Below are 16,700 nucleotides of genomic sequence, written 5' to 3'. Positions count from 1 at the left end.
TGATGCCATGGCACTCTACCCAGGGGGACAGCTTGAGGCTCTGTCTCAAAAAAAAAAAAAAAATGGCTAGGATAAAACTGATTCGTAGAGACAATAGCGGATTAGTGGTTAGGGCCTGAGCAAAGTGGAAATGGAAACAACCTGTTTTTGTGATTTAGAGTAACTGGTGAAGTCAAACTGCTATTTTAATGGGTTTTAAAAACTGAGATACCATTCAAAGCCCCTGAAATTCACTCACAGAGTGTACAACCCCATGGCATTTAGTGCATTCACAATGTTGTACAACCATTGCTTCTTCCTATAACATTTTCTTTTTTTTTGAGACAGAGTCTCATTATGTCAACCTCGGTAGAATGCTCTATATGTCTGGCTTTTTTCACTGACCATAATATCCTCAAGATTCATCTGTGTTACAGCACATATCAGAATTGCCTTCCTTTTTGAGATTGAATAATCTCACATTGTATATGATGAAAGACAATTAAGTTCATAAACTCACCCTAGGAAAAGTGCTTTGAAAGATGGACTAGATGCTGGCATTACTGCATAGCTTCCCAAGGGGAGTACTTCGAAGGTAACCATAGTGATATTCGGCAATGGATCCTTTTTCTAGGATGTGTTCGTGAACTTAATTGTCTGCCCTCATAGATAGACCACATTTTGTTGATTCGTCCATCTGTCGATTGACACCAGATTGCTTCTACCACTTGGCTATTGTGAATTATGCTGCCATGAACATTGGCATACAAGTATCAGTTCAAATTCCTGTTTTCAGGTTTTTGGAGTATATAGCTAAGAGTGGAATTGCTGGGTCCTGTAGTAACTCCATCCATGCTTAACTGTTTTCCACAGCAAGGATTTTTTTTTTTTTTTGAAACAAGCTCTCACTGTGTTGCCCAGGCTGGTCTTGAACTCCTGGGCTCAAGCAATCCTCCTGCCTCAGCCTCCTGAGTAGACAACATCACAGGAGTGTCACTATGCCTGGCAGGAATTTTTTTTTCTTTTTGCAGTTTTTTGTTTTGTTTTGTTTTTTGGCTGAGGCTGAGTTTGAACCTGCCACCTCTGGCATATGGGGCTGGCACCCTACAGTCCTTTGAGCCACAGGCGCAGCCCAGGAATTTTTTTTAACCTGTTCTCTTTTCTCACCTGTGTGTGGCAGACTTGTGTTTAGATTTCATTTTATACACCTATAAAAATGAGATTTACTGTATGTCACTGGTTGCTTTTATTTGGGGAAAGATCTGCATTTGCTTGGCAAGAACCGTGTTTTATTTAGCTTTTCAAAACATAGATGATTTCTTGCATCTTCTCAAAAGTAAAGAATTAAAAAATGGACTGTGGGCTCGGCACCTATAGCTCAACCAGCTAAGGCACCAGCCACATACACCTAAGGTGGCGGGTTCGAATCCCCAGCCCGGACCCGCCAAACAACAATGACGGCTGCAACCAAAAAATAGCCAGGCGTTGTGGCGGGCGCCTGTGGTCCCAGCTACTTGGGAGGCGGAGGCAGGAGACTCGCTTGAGCCCAGGAGTTGGAGGTTGCTGTGAGCTGTGATGCCACGGCACTCTGCCCAGGGGGACAGCTTGAGGCTCTGTCTCAAAAAAAAAAAAAAATGGACTGTGAATTCAGAACAGGGCGGCAGCAGAACCTCAGGGCAGCAGAACCTCAGGGTCTAGACCAGTGGTTCTCAACCTGTGGGTTGCGACCCCTTTGGGGGTCGAACGACCCTTTCACAGGGTTCACTTAAATACATCCTGCATATCAGATATTTACATTACGATTCATAACAGTAGCAAAATTATAGTTATGAAGTAGCAATGAAAATAATTTTATGGTTGGGGGGTCACCACAACATGAGGAACTGTATTAAACGGTCCTGGCATTGGGAAGATTAAGAACCACCGGTCTAGTCTGTGGCTTCCAACCAAGCCCCAGGCCCTTTTGCTCCCTAGAGACCACTGAGACTCTTCCACTGCCAGCTTTGACTTCTCAGGATTTTAAAGGGCTGAGGCTGGTGTCTCACAGTGCTGCAGCCTTTATTTATTTGTGCAGAGAAGCCTCCTTGATTCTGAGATTCTGTAGCTTATACTAGGAAATAGAAAGAATTGGAAGCACAATTGAATCACACTTTAGGATGGAAGCAGCTGGTGCAAAAGGCTAATTCTTTCCTCTGGTCCCAGACTGTTTACCTGGGGGGGAAGTATCTATTTCCCTGCCCTTTATGTGGTGCTGTGGAGTAATTGGAAATGAAAGGTGCTGAAAAATGCCATCTTCTGAAATTGACCTAATACAAACATGAGTGAAATTAGGAAAGGTCAGAATATTGCTGAGACTCAGAAATTTTCTCTGAAGTTCACTCCAGGGGGCAGGGAGGGGGCTGGATTCTGATTCAAGTGAAAAATACCTTTCATCTGCTGCTTTCTAGGCTTTTTTTTTTTTAATCTAAAAACCACTAGAGGCTCAGCACCTGTAGCTCAAGCAGCTAAGGCGCCAGCCACATAAACCAGAGCTTGGAGGGTTTTAATTCAGCCTGGACCTGCCAAACAACAATGACAACTACAACCAAAAAATAGCCAGGTGTTATGGTGTGCTCCTATAGTTCCAGCTACTCAGGAGGCTGAGGCAAGAAAATCGCATAAGCCCAGGAGTTGGAGGTTGCTGTGAGCTGTGATGCCACAGTACTCTACTCAGGGTGATAGCTTGAGGCTCTGTCTCAAAAAAAAGAAAAGAAAAGAAAACTGCTAGGATTAGGTGTTGTTTGCATCCTTGTCATGTGTGAGAGCCTTATGTCAAGTGAGTACCAGATACAGCCTCCTAGGATGGCCTTTTGGGGCAGGATTCTACTGTCCTGTCAAAGTACAAGCCGTTCTTATTGTTGAACTTCTCAGTATAGAGTGATTTGGCCTGAAAACAAGATTTCTGCAACTCTCATTTTCCTTACTAGATCAAATAAAGGATTTGATGTAATACAGGGGTCCTCAAACTTTTTAAACAAGGGGCCAGTTCACTGTCCCTCAGACCATTGGAGGGCCGGACTGCAGGCCCCGGTACAAGTCAGCTGCTAAGCAGGACAGGCAGTGGTGGCAAAAACACCCGGTGAGCCAGATAAATGTCCTAGGCAGGCCGCATGTGGCCCGCAGGCCGTAGTTTGAGGACGTCTGATGTAATATTTGCCTTCTAGCAGCAAAATCACTGAAGAACGTTAGTTACCTCATGCTTTAGTTAAGCTTTCTCAAGATGTTTCTGCTTCCTTGTGATATGTGCATTCCTGGAAAAAATCTGATGTTCTATAAATCACACAATAAAAATAGGAGTTTGCATAGGAAAAACTGGGTTGGGGGTAGTCTACTACAGCCCTATGTGGTATGGTAACCAGACCTCACTAACAAAACCATGAACAATTACTCTGGTGAAAAGAATAGCAGGGCACACTGAAGTCTCTGTTGGTATTTGCCCCAGCATTGCCACCAACCCTTTTCAATGTAACCTGGGATTGTGCTTCCTCACACTGTTCCATGTGCTTGATGTCATTCACTTGGGTACAGATGAGCTGTTTGGGTCCTAAGCAAGGCCACCTTTGGCCATGCTTTCTTTTTTTTTTTTTTCCAGGTTTTGGCCGGGGCTGGGTTTGAACCTGCCACCTCTGGCATATGGGGCCGGCACAGTACTCCTTTGAGCCACAGGCGCTGCCCTGGGCCATGCTTTCTTTAACACATGGGAAATATCTTTGTACCTTCTTCATTCACACTCACAGCTTCACCACATAGGTAGAATGTGGAGAGCATTGTGGTTATTCAAGCCACTAAAAGGAGGTACTTGCTGAACCTCAAACTCTTGGGTTTAAGCGATTCTCTTGCCTCAGCCTCCCTAGTAGAGGGGACTACAGGCATCCACCACAACTCCTGGCTATTTTTGTTGTTGCATTTGTCATTGTTGTTTAGCTGGTCCGGGCTTTGTTTGAACCTGCCACCCTTGGTGTATGTGGCTGGTTCCATAACCACTGTGCTATGGGCACCGAGCCCCAGCTTTTCCTCTTTTTTTTTCTTCTAAAGTTTTTTTTGTTTTATTTTTGCTTTTAATTTCTGCTGGCTTTCACTTTATATTACTTTGAAGTTGTTTGTTTTTTTTTTTAATTTTTTTTCTTCCTTTAGCGATTTTCTTGCTCCCATGCAGCTGGGATTACAGGCACTCGCCACAACGTCCAGCTTTTTTTTTTTTTTTTTTTTTTTTGGTAGAGACAGGGTCTCACTCTGGCTCACTCTGCCTCATGCTGGTCTTCCGCTAGTCTTGAACTTGGCTGAGCTCAGGCGATCCAACCGCCTCGGCCTCCCATAGCACTGGGACAACAGGCATGAGAGCCACCACACCTGGCCCCAGCTTTTCCTCTTTACATATTATGTAACAATGAGGCCTTGTCTTTAATGACATGCTTGCCTGCCACTGCTTTAAAATATTGCTGTCAATCAACATAGCTTCCAGTTATATTGGTGTTGTCTCCATCTTGTTCAGCATGTTCCCATGTTGGCATTCTGTCTGTCCCCCGCACCATTTAGCATTTGAACATTAGTCGTGGTCATCATGTTATTTCACTCCTAAATATTTGAGCATCACTTTCCTGAGAGCAGATAGAGCAGCTGTGACACTCAGGGACCTATCCACATCTTCCCATGTGCCCCATTCATGCCTTTTCTCTTGCCTTTGAACCAGAAATCCAGGATGGCCTCTTTAGTCTCCCCCAGCATTAATCAGAAACGCTCCTCCAACTCCCACTTTGCTCTTGTCTCATTCTTAAAGAGTCAGGCCTATTGTCATGTGGCGCGCCCCTCTCTCTGGACTGTTCTGGCTGTGTTCTCGTGGTGAGCTTGCTTATTCCTTCCTAGTTCTGGTCCATTTTGGTGACACCGAACCTCTGGGTTTGATTGCCTGTTAAGGCAGTACCTACCAGATTTGTCCTCAGAAAAAGGCATGTATTTTCCCATACTCCTTAGCCCGTGTGCTCCTTCTTGTCTTGCCAGCTTGTGGGGATCTTCTTTGGTGTCTTCAGTCCAGCGTTTTCAGTTGTTCAGCCAGAACCATGTCTGTACACTTCATTGTCATCTTGCCAAGGCCCTCAGTGACCTCCCTAGCCCCATCTCTAAAACACCAGCATTCAGGCTTAAACTTAGCATTTGTTGGGCTCAGTGAGTAGGGCGCTGGCCCCATATACCAAGGGTGGCGGGTTTAAACCTGGCCCCCGCCAAACTGCAACAAAAAATAGCCACGCGTTGTGGCAGAAGCCTGTAGTTCAGCTACTCGGGAAGGCTAAGGCAGGAGAGTCGCCTAAACCCAGGAATTGGAGGTTGCTGTGAGCTGTGTGACGCCATGGCACTCTGCTGAGGGCGATAAAGTGAGACTCTGTCTCTAAAAAAAAAAAAACAAAACTTACCATTTGTTTATTCACTTATTCAGAGCTTGCTTACTCTCAATTGCCCTGTTTGCTAGAAGTGTATGGTCAAAGGGATGAAGCTATCAAAAGAAGCGCACATAGCACCTTGGCTGTGTCACGCTCATTTACGTGCCTATGTTTCTTGGGTGTTGCTTCTGACCTGGCATTGTGCATCTAGGACAGGGGATGAGGTAGGCATGCACAGGGGTGTATTCTGAAGTCACTGAAGGGTTTAGGGTACTCTGGTTTGTAGAGCAGGGAGGGAGGAGAAAGAGGAGAGGTAGAAGCAGAGAAGCCTTCTCAGAAGTACCATCTTAACTGAACCTAGAAGAGGAAAGTTCTCCTAGGAAACTGTAAGCTGGGGGCAAGGATATCAGGCCCAGAGCTGCTAATGACAAAGGGTGGTGTCATTGCCTCCACCCAGGCATGGCAAAGATGTGGCATTCCCAAGCCCTCCTTTTAGCCCTAAAAGCTTGGCTTAGGCCTTCCAGCTACAGCCCACACACTTCTAGTTAATTATCGCAACTCTGCTTTCACTGTGCTTAGAACAAGCTGCTTTTAGGGGGAGAGTATCCCCATTTCTTTGTGCCTGTTGAAAGGTGGAAGAATGATGCTGATTCAGCCCTGGCTTCCTAGCTCCTGGCAGATGCTGGCTCAGGACAAAGGCAGTTGTGAACATACATGCATCTGATGACTGGACAGTGAATTCAGATAAGTTCCTTTGTCTAGTTAAACTTCACTTTTTCCCCCATCTGTAACACTCAGGAGTTGAATAGGTGGTTTTTCTGCGGATACTCTCAACTCCAAAATGTGTGAACTTTTGCACTAAGTGTTCCATTCTCCTCATAATCATCTTGAGATTGTGTGTGTTGCGTGGTCTGATTAGAGGAAGAATGAAGAAGGGTGTGTGGTTTCTTTGAAACAAAGCTTGTGTTTCAGCAAATGCCATAAGCCCTTTGAAGGACAACCCTGGAGTGCGCCTGCAGTGAAGGCCCTATGAAGGTGCAGGGTAAACTTACTGGGATTAGCTATTTTGTGAAGTTTTTACCTCTGCTTCCCACCAGGCAGAATCTATGCTGCTTTCTTGAAGTTTTGTTATTTGTTTTTATTTATTTATTTATTTGAGAGAGAGAGAGAGAGAGAGTCTCACTGTCACCCTCAGTAGAGTGCCATGCCATCACAGCTTATAGCAACCTCCAACTCTTGGGCTTAAGCGATTCTCTTGCCTCAGCCTCCTCAGTAGCTGGGACTACAGGTGCCCACCACAACGCCTGGCTATTTTTTTTATTGTTATTGTCATTGTTGTTTAGCAGGCCTGGGCCAGGTTCGAACCCACCAGCCTCGGTGTATTGTGGCTGGTGCCCTACCCACTGAGCTATGGGGCACTGCCTTATTATTTGTTTTTAAATGTAGAAGTAGCAGTCAGAAAATAAAGCAGTAGGTGGCACCCATATCTCAGTGGGTAGGGCACCAGCCACATTACACTGAGGCTGGCGGGTTTGAGCCCAGCCCAGGGCCTGCTAAAACAACAATGACAGCTTCAACAACAGTAACAAAAATAGCTGGGCATTGTAACAGGTGCCTGTGGTCCCAGCTACTCGGGAGACTGAGGCAAGAGAATCACTTAAGCCCAAGACTTTGAGGTTGCTGTGAGCTATGATGCTGTGGCACTCTACCAAGGGCAACATAGTGAAACTCTGTCTCAAAAAAAAAAAAAAAAAAAGAAGGAAAATAAAGTAGTAGAAACCTGTGTGCCTTTCATTTCACAGAATTGAAAATCACCATATTATCATATTTGCTTCAAGTAGTTTCAATGTGAAATAGCTAGCATATTACAGATAGTTAAAGGCCCTTTACTCCCCATCTTCATCATTGCTATTAAAAGGTCATTTTTTGTACACTTAAAAATAGTTAAAAAGGTAAACTTTTGTGTATATTTTACCACAATAAGAAACCCAGTGTCTGGGTGGTGCCTATGGCTCAGTGAGTAGGTCACCGGCCCCATATACCAAGGGTGGCGAACTGCAACAAGAAAATAGGCAGTTGTTGTGGCAGGTGCCTGTAGTCCCAGCTACTTGGGAGGCTGAGGCAAGAGAATCACCTAAGCCCAAGAGCTGGAGGTTGCTGTGAGCTGTGATGCTACAGCACTCTACTGAGGGCAACAAAATAAGACTCTGTCTCTTAAAAAAAAAAAAAAGAAAGAAAACCAGTGTGGCTCAGCGCCTGTAGCTCAGCAGCTAAGGTGCCAACCACATACACTGAAGCTGGTGTATTCAAACCCATCCCAGGCGTGCCAAACAACAATGACAACCTACAACCAAAAAAGTAGCCAGGCATTGTGGCAGGTGCCTGTAGTCCCAGCTACTTGGGAGGCTGAGGCAAGAGAATCGCTTAAGCCCAAGAGTTGGAGGTTGCTGGGAGCTGAGATGCCACAGCACTCTACCCAGGGTGACATAGTGAGACTATGTCTCAAAAAAAGAAAAAATATCCAAACAGTTCATTTAGGCCTTAGTCAGAGTCTGAGCACAGCTGCATTTTACCTGCTTACAGCCAGGCACTAAAGGTCTTCTGCCTATTGTTATGGGTGCAACCACTGCCCCTCATCCAGTCTTCCCCTTCTCAGTCAGTGGCACCACTGTCATCCCAGGCTTTGAAAGTGTTCCCTAACTCACCTCTGGCCCTCACTCCCATACCAGTCCACCATTGAGCTCTGTCGCACTACATCTTAACAGGTCCGCACATCATCTGCCCCTCCCACCCTGGGCCACACTAAGGCTATTGCTAGAAGCTCCTCAAGGATCTTCCCCGTTTTCCCCTTGTAGTCTCCAGCATTTCTAGTACCACAAGATACCCCAGAGCCAGAAGCACCCATTTTTCCTAGAAGCCAGTCTGCTATGTTTACTGCCCTTGGAGTGTCATTGTTGGCCTTAGAATATGTCCCACTATGGGTCATAAGTCATTTGAAATAAATCCTTTGTCCGTGGCATGTTGTCAGTTTGACATACAGCTAAGCTCTTTTGTTTCTGTTGGCATCCAATGTAATGCGGATTTATTGGTTTTTGTTGCAGTTTTATTTGGGTTATGTAAACATTTCCATGGTTCAGAAGTGTGTTAGGTCTCATTCTTCTGTGCCTGTACCTCTCCTTGTTCCTGCTCACCTCATACAAGGCACCACTCTTCATTTTTCCTGAGGTGTCCCTCCTTAATCTGCCTCCTTTCTCACAGAAAAAGCGTATAATACACATTTTTGCACTTTGCTCTTTTCACTTCACAGTAGATCCTGGAAGCTATTCCATGCAGCTCTTAGAGCTTTCATCGTCCCTTTTTAGCCACATGGCACTCCAGCATGAGTGTGCCATGGTACTCCACAAGCCCCTGAAGGTGGGTCTAAGGTGTCTACACCCTTTGGCTAGTAAAAGTAATACTGTGGTATATGTTTTTATCATGCATACATTTGGCATTTCTGGAGGTGTCTCTTTGGCAGAGATTTCTGGAAGGCATTCCTTTGGTCATGTGGTTTGTATTTGACCTCAGGGTAGTTAAGATATTTGGGGGAATACAAATGAGAGTTTAGAAGAGGTCAGACCTTTCCCATTGGTTCGGTACTTCAACTCGCCTTCAGGAGCATCCAGGTGCTTCTCCCTGGCACTAGGCAGGTTGTATGGAAGTGGCCATTTCTGTCTATCTGCTACTCTGGCCTTTTTTTGGCCCACACTGTTGTCAAGCTTCCCTTCATTCCTTCTTTATGGGGGGCCACCTAGTGGGCCACACTTAACTTCCCAGGGTTCTTCCTCATTTCCCATTGGGAACCCTGAGACTCAGATACTTGGAAAGTACACTCTGTACCAGAAGAGGTTAGAAACTCCACTTTACAGCAAAAAAAAAAAAGGTGCCCTGTGAGCTTTGGGTGCATCTGTAGTATAGAGCAGCAGCCATACTCTGCTGCCTTAATCAATGGGAGGTAGGTGCAGGGTAAGGAGAAACTCAGGCAAATAAATCATAGTGAGACCAGGATGTCCTGTCTACTCTAGGACCTTGTCACTTGATTACAGCCTATCCAAACCTGACCTGACGGTCTGGAAAGATGTATCCTTATAGCTTCTGAGTCCTGGAGCTAGCCAGCCTGTGATGACGCTCCCCCATCAACTGGAGTCCTGGCTTCTCACCAGTGCTTTACGTGTTGCTTTTATTGCAAAGCCTCTACAGTGTAGATGAGAGGGGCAGTCACTTGGGGCAATAAGGCAGTGGCAGCACAAACAGCCATGTGCAACAGGGAACTTATGGGGCTGCGAACACAGAGCACAGGAATAGTCATGTTCTTTTCCAGAATGAACTGCTAACTAAGGGACTAGTAGGCAGTAGCTTCTTTCCAAGCCTCCCTTGGCTTAGTCCAGCTAGAGCTACAAGTGAGGGCAGTGTGGCTCAGCTCTGCAGTCCTAGGGAGTGTCAATGAGACAGATGGGCCACTAGAGCATCTTGGCTAGACGTGGAGTTTGGGGCCTCATTGTGGCCATTGCTGAAGTACATGAGGAAGGGACCCAACCATGCTGAACTGATGTGTAGGGAAGGAACTGTTTCCATCAGCAGAGAAGAACAGGGAAGTCTTCCACCCTGGAATGGGGAGGGTACTCTTCTGCACCAGCAGGAAGGGGACACATGCCTATGTTGGGACCACACCTTTTTCCTTACCTTTCCCTTTGAGTCTACTAAGGCTGAGGCTGTTCCTGTAAGTGAACATTTTGTGACAAAGACTCATACAACCAGGGATCGCTTCTCTAATCACATCAGAACCTAAGGTAGCAGTTTCTATTGCCTGAGTTAACCAGTGTTTACACAAATGCCTCTGTACCTTTTCACCCATGATCCTTACAGTAAAGGTACCTCTGGATGGCTCACCCATTGTTGAAATGAGGAAACTGAGGGACAGAATGCTAAGGCATTTGCTCAGGTTCTTGTTTGGGAAGTACCAAACGGCCAGGGTTTGAGCTCATGTTGGCAGGCTCCAAACCTGTGTGTTCTTTCTATGACACTGCATTGTGTGCCACCTCACAAGGGGGCAACGCCAGACCACATTCCATCAGCACATCGCGGCAAGCCTTGTTGCACTGATTTGATAAATGGGGTAACACATTCGAGTAACCCAAAACTATGCCCAAGCCTGGGCCTTCATGAAGGGGACCCTCACCCCCATTTTGGGTGGCCATCTCTCTTGTCAACTGTCAAGTCCAAAGGCCCTTGGGATGTGACTCGTAAAGGTGGTATGCCGAGAAACTACATGGTATTTCTTTTTTTTTTTTTTTGAGACAGAGTCTCACTTTGTCGCTCTCAGTAGAGTACCTTGCGGTCACAGCTCACAGCAACCTCCAACTCCTGGGCTTAAGCAATTCTCTTGCCTCAGCTTCCCAAGTAGCTGGGACTACAGGCACCCGCCACAACACCTGGCTATTTTTTGGTTGTAGTTGTCATTGTTGTTTGGCAGGCCCAGGCTAGATTTGAAAACACCAGCTCCAGTGTATGTGGCTGGCTCCCTAGTCACTGAGCTATAGGCGCCGAGCCTAAAACCACATGATATTTCTACTCAAAAGAAAGACACCTGTGTAGGTCACTCAGTCCTGCAGTGCTAGGAGTAGGAAATGGTGATAGCCATTGTGCAGGTCAGCACCACCAGCAAAGAAATATTTGGGTCCCATTATTCTGGGCAAGGGTGCATTAGGACCTGAGTATATACTGGCCTGGGGCCTTGCATGTTGGGGAATACCCAAGCCTGCCTTTACCCACTCTTTCTGCAGTCTGATGTGTTTTCTGTTATACTTACATAACTTATTTAACACTTCAGGGAAGAAAAGTCAGAAGACCAGGATCTCCAGGGCCTCAAGGACAAACCCCTAAAGTTTAAAAAAGTGAAGAAAGATAAGAAAGAAGACAAAGAGGGCAAGCATGAGCCTCTGCAGCCATCAGCCCACCATTCTGCTGAGCCAGCAGAGGCAGGCAAAGCAGAGACGTCAGAAGGGTCAGGTTCTGCCCCGGCTGTGCCAGAAGCTTCTGCCTCTCCCAAACAGCGGCGCTCCATCATTCGTGACCGGGGACCCATGTATGATGACCCCACCCTGCCTGAAGGTTGGACACGAAAACTTAAACAAAGGAAATCTGGCCGCTCTGCTGGGAAGTATGATGTGTATTTGATCAAGTGAGTAAGAATAATTCCTATTTCTACAGGGTGGGGAGGGCGGGGTGGGTGGGAGGTTAGGGACAAGGCTCCCTTGGAGTGACAGCTCTCGGGTGCTGATGGATCACGAAAATGAGTGTGCATAACCATACCTGTAGGAGGCATAAATAATGACACCAAGACCAGGTATAGAAGGGGTAACCATGTACAGAGGCCACTGCCCTGAGTGGGAGGTTCTAGGGGAGCAAGCCCTTTTACCCTCTCCACACCTCAAGTCCTTGTCTGGAAAGGGAGTAGCAATAGAGCCCACTCTTGACTTTGTTTTTTCCTGCACATCAGTGTTGGGAAAGGATGGGTTCTCTTAACAGGGTCTCTGCAAAGGCAGTCAGACAAACTTCAGGTACCTTTCCAACTGTCCCTTTTGTATTTTTCCAGCTTTGGGCTGGTAGCTAGGCATTTCCTGTTGAAGCAGGTTAACTTCCAGAGTCAGAAGTTCAGAAGAGTGAAGAAGCACATGTCAGTTAAGCCCCTTAAATGATCCCCAAAAGATGAGCTATTTTCAAAGGACATTTGCAAAAAGCCTCATTGCGATTCCATGACTCTTTCATTTATCTGTTGAAACCAGTTCCCAGAGAGGGTGAGCACCAGGCCTACATTCAGATGCAGGAATGTTCTGGTGATACATAAGGCCCAGGCACCAACCAGCAGAATGGCCCCCAGCCTGATAGGACCCCACTATGTCAGCCTGGCCCCTTTGGTTGCTAGATTGTGGCGAGGCCTGGGAGGGCCAGAGGAGTGGCCTTGGTAGCAGCGGGTCCATGAAGGGCAGCCTGGCCACAGTTGTTGTGTAGCCAGCACCAAGCTGTTTGAGCCTCAGAGCAGGCCATACAGGTGCCCACTTCTACCGGGTGATCTGACTCCTACCTGTGCTACACTGCTTCACATATAACTCTAGCTGTGCCCTTCTTTAGCTCATCCTGGCATTTCCTAAGTATGACTCTTGTTCAGTAGTAATGTCTATCAGAGTTTGATACCACTGTCTACTCTGCCCCACCTCTGACATTGCCATGGAAAGTTTCTGATTGTTCTTTGTGTTTCTCCATTTATTCCCATAGTCCCCAGGGAAAAGCCTTCCGCTCTAAAGTGGAGTTGATTGCGTACTTCGAAAAGGTAGGCGACACATCCCTGGACCCTAATGATTTTGACTTCACGGTAACTGGGAGAGGGAGCCCCTCCCGGCGAGAGCAGAAACCACCTAAGAAGCCCAAATCTCCCAAAGCTCCAGGAACTGGCAGAGGTCGGGGACGCCCCAAAGGGAGTGGCACCACGAGACCCAAGGCAGCAACATCAGAGGGTGTACAGGTGAAAAGGGTCCTGGAGAAAAGTCCTGGGAAGCTGCTCGTCAAGATGCCTTTTCAAGCTTCACCAGGGGGCAAGGCTGAGGGGGGTGGGGCCACCACTTCCACTCAGGTCATGGTAATCAAACGCCCTGGAAGGAAGCGAAAAGCTGAGGCTGACCCGCAGGCCATTCCCAAGAAACGGGGCCGAAAGCCTGGGAGTGTAGTGGCAGCTGCTGCTGCAGAGGCCAAAAAGAAAGCTGTGAAGGAGTCTTCCATCCGGTCTGTACAGGAGACCGTCCTCCCCATTAAGAAGCGCAAGACCCGGGAGACAGTCAGCATCGAGGTCAAGGAGGTAGTGAAGCCCCTGCTGGTGTCCACTCTTGGTGAGAAGAGTGGGAAGGGACTGAAGACCTGTAAGAGCCCTGGGCGGAAAAGCAAGGAGAGCAGCCCAAAGGGGCGCAGCAGCAGCACCTCCTCACCCCCCAAAAAAGAGCACCACCATCATCACCACCACTCAGAGTCCCCAAAGGCCCCTGTGCCGCTGCTCCCACCCCTGCCCCCACCCCCACCTGAGCCTGAGAGCTCTGAGGACCCCACCAGCCCCCCTGAGCCCCAGGACTTGAGCAGCAGCGTCTGCAAAGAGGAGAAGATGCCCAGAGGAGGCTCACTGGAGAGTGATGGCTGCCCCAAGGAGCCAGCTAAGACTCAGCCCACGGTTGCCACTGCCGCCACGGCCGCAGAAAAGTACAAACACCGAGGGGAGGGAGAACGCAAAGACATTGTTTCATCCTCCATGCCAAGGCCAAACAGAGAGGAGCCTGTGGACAGCCGGACGCCCGTGACCGAGAGAGTTAGCTGACTTTACACAGAGCGGATTGCAAAGCAAACCAACAAGAATAAAGGCAGCTGTTGTCTCTTCTCCTTATGGGTAGGGCTCTGACAAAGCTTCCCGATTAACTGAAATAAAAAATATTTTTTTTTCTTTCAGTAAACTTAGAGTTTCGTGGCTTCAGGGTGGGAGTAGTTGGAGCATTGGGGATGTTTTTCTTACCGACAAGCACAGTCAGGTTGAAGACCTAACCAGGGCCAGAAGTAGCTTTGCACTTTTCTAAACTAGGCTCCTTCAACAAGGCTTGCTGCAGATACTACTGACCAGACAAGCTGTTGACCAGGCATCTCCCGTCCCACACAGACCTTTCCCCCATGTGGTATTAGGGACAGAGAGCAGTTGAGGACACTCCCATTTTTGGTGCCATTGGTGCCCTGCCTACAGCTCCCCCAGCACCCCCCACCTCACCCACTCCTAGTCACATTGGGACAGGGAGGTGTGAGGCAGGAGAGATGGTTGGATTCTTGAGAGAAGATGACAGAGATGGCCAGTGGCTATGGCCCATGTGATCCCACCCATGGTGGCACAAGTCTGGCCCCATACCAGCCCCAATCCAAAACTAACAAGGACATTTCGCAGTACAGTTAAAAGTGGCACCTGTCTGCTCCAGTTCTGGCATAGCTAGGAGGGGGTTGTCCCTTGAATTGCTGGGAGTAGACTGGCCTGAGCCAATAGGAAAGGATGGCCCAGGGTGAGGTGGCATCGCCCATTCTCAAGGGACGTCCTCCAGTGGGTATCACTAGAGAGGCCATGGAGGCGGCAGGACGAGGTGTAGGCAAGCTGGCTCGGGGTCGGGGCCGGGCCGGGCTGAGCTCTGTGGGATGAGAGGGACTCCTAACCTTTCAGAGCAGTCTGTGACTGGTAGTTAGGGACTTAGTGGACAGGGCAGGGGGCAACGGGGGAGGAGAGGAAAATGTTCTTCCAGTTACTTTCCAATTCTACTCCTGTAGGGACAGCTTAGAATTATTTGCACTATTGAGTCTTCATGTTCCCACTTCAAAACAACTAGATGCTCTGAGAGCAAACTGGCTTGAATTGATGATACTTTGTCCCTCAAGCCACCAGACATGACAGTGTTCAGAACTACCTGGATCTGTATATACCTGCGCTTGTTTTAAAGTGGGCTCAGCACATAGGGTTCCCACGAAGCTCCGAAACTCTAAGTGTTTGCTGCAATTTTATAAGGACTTCCTGATTGGTTTCTCTCCCCTCCTTCCATTTCTGTCTTTCTTTCATTTCATCCTTTCCTTTCTCCCCTTCCTCACAGTTCATCCTTTCTGTTTCAGGCAGCCGCAGTGCCCAACCATATACCAAGCTGACAATTGTTAGCTCCCACCACTAGAGCCCTCCCTGCCCTTTGTCATCCTGCTGCCAGTACCAGACCCCCCTTATGAGCTCTGAGGAAAACTTGGGCTCTGCTGAGTCCAACCTGGCCTCTCTATGAAGTGCAAGAGCAGCAAGGTCTTGCTTTCCTAGGTAGCCCCCTCTTCCCTGGTAAGAAAAAAGCAAAAGGCTTTTCAGACCCTAAACAATGAGCCTTTTCACCCTCCTGCTCTAGAGAAGTGGGCCACAGGAGCTGGACCAGATTTGGTAGCTGAGAAAAGCACAGAGGCCCCAGTGGCATACCAGAGTCATCAAGTGGACTCCCTGCCACCTTGATTTTGGCCTCACTCACAGATCCAGAGGCTAGCTTAGTGTGGCAGAACAAGTTGACCCCCAGAACCCAAGCTGGGACCAGCCCCTCCTTTGTTCCTCCTTTTCTAATGGAAATGTTTTGCTCTCCAGAGACTGGGTGGGGCCAGAACACTAGTCACTTGACCATCTGGCCCTGGGGTATGGTGTGGGTTTAGAGGCTTGGGCCTGCTGCGGTTCTAACCGCTCCGTTTTCATGTGGAACCCTGTCTTTTTAGCCTCTGTTCAGGAAGTCCTTACCTCGCTGCATATCTTCATCATATTGGTACATCCTTTTCTGTGTTTACAGAGATGTCTCTTATATCTAAATCTGTCCAACTGAGAAGTACCTTACCAAGTAGCAAATGAGACAGCAGTCTTATGCTTCCAGAAACACCCACAGGCATGTCCCATGTGAGCTGCTGCCATAAACTGTCAAGTGCGTGTTGTCTTGTGTATTTCAGTTACTGTCCCCTGGCTTCCTTACTACGGTGTAATCATGAAGGAGTGAAACATCATAGAAACTGTCTAGCACTTCTTGCCAGTCTTTAGCGATCAGGAACCATAGTGACAGTTCCGATCAGTAGCTTAAGAAAAAAAAAATGTGTTTGTCTCTTCTGGAATGGTTAGAAGTGAGGGAGTATGCCCCATTCTGTTTGTAAAGTCTCATAGTTGGACTTTGTAGCATATATGTACCCATTTCCTTATGCCGTAAAAGCAAATCCTGCAACCAGGCTCCCATCAGCCTGATCCCTGAGCCCTTCCACCTGCTGTGCTGTTGACCTCCCCCCCATTCACTCTTCTGACTCCTCCCCAGGAAAGGAAAGGGGTCCTTCAGAGCTCCTCTTCCTCCAAGGACAAAAGGCTCCTGTCCTTGCAGTGGCCTCGCACTCCCAGCACCCCTAGAGGACACCTACCCATGTGAGTGTGGCTTCCAACCAGGTTATCACTAAGATGTTTTGGTCAGTCTGGTTTTTAACATATTATATTTAGTCCAGTTAAGTGTGGCTCCTAGACCCAGTGTTAGGAGCTGGCTTTTCCATCAGCCAAGTATGATCGGTCCTGGTAGGAGGAGTGCAGGTGCCCACCAGGCTCCCCATTGCCCATGACAGTTCATTCAAGAACATTTGTGGTTAGGAAGACAACATTCAAAGTGTTATTTTCTTTCGATTGGACCTCACCTGCAGCTCCCTCACTCCCCAGCTTCC

At 47.7% G+C, this 16,700-nt stretch overlaps 1 protein-coding gene across 1 annotated transcript in view; it reads left to right on the top strand.

Moving 5' to 3' along the window:
* Nucleotides 1–13,924, top strand: part of MECP2 (methyl-CpG binding protein 2) — a 70,095-nt gene extending 56,171 nt beyond the window's left edge. The window contains exons 3-4 of the mRNA XM_012813218.1: nucleotides 11,263–11,613; nucleotides 12,708–13,924. Of these exons, the coding sequence (XP_012668672.1) occupies nucleotides 11,263–11,613; nucleotides 12,708–13,791 (1,435 nt within the window). The 3' untranslated portion in view covers nucleotides 13,792–13,924. The remainder of the gene's footprint in view (nucleotides 1–11,262; nucleotides 11,614–12,707) is intronic.
* Nucleotides 13,925–16,700: the final 2,776 nt, after the last annotated feature.

The sequence above is a fragment of the Otolemur garnettii genome, unplaced genomic scaffold (assembly GCF_000181295.1).
Source record: "Otolemur garnettii isolate 467f Iridium unplaced genomic scaffold, OtoGar3 scaffold00249, whole genome shotgun sequence".
NCBI classification, from domain to species: domain Eukaryota; kingdom Metazoa; phylum Chordata; class Mammalia; order Primates; family Galagidae; genus Otolemur; species Otolemur garnettii.
This window is presented reverse-complemented; position numbering and strand designations above follow the sequence as displayed.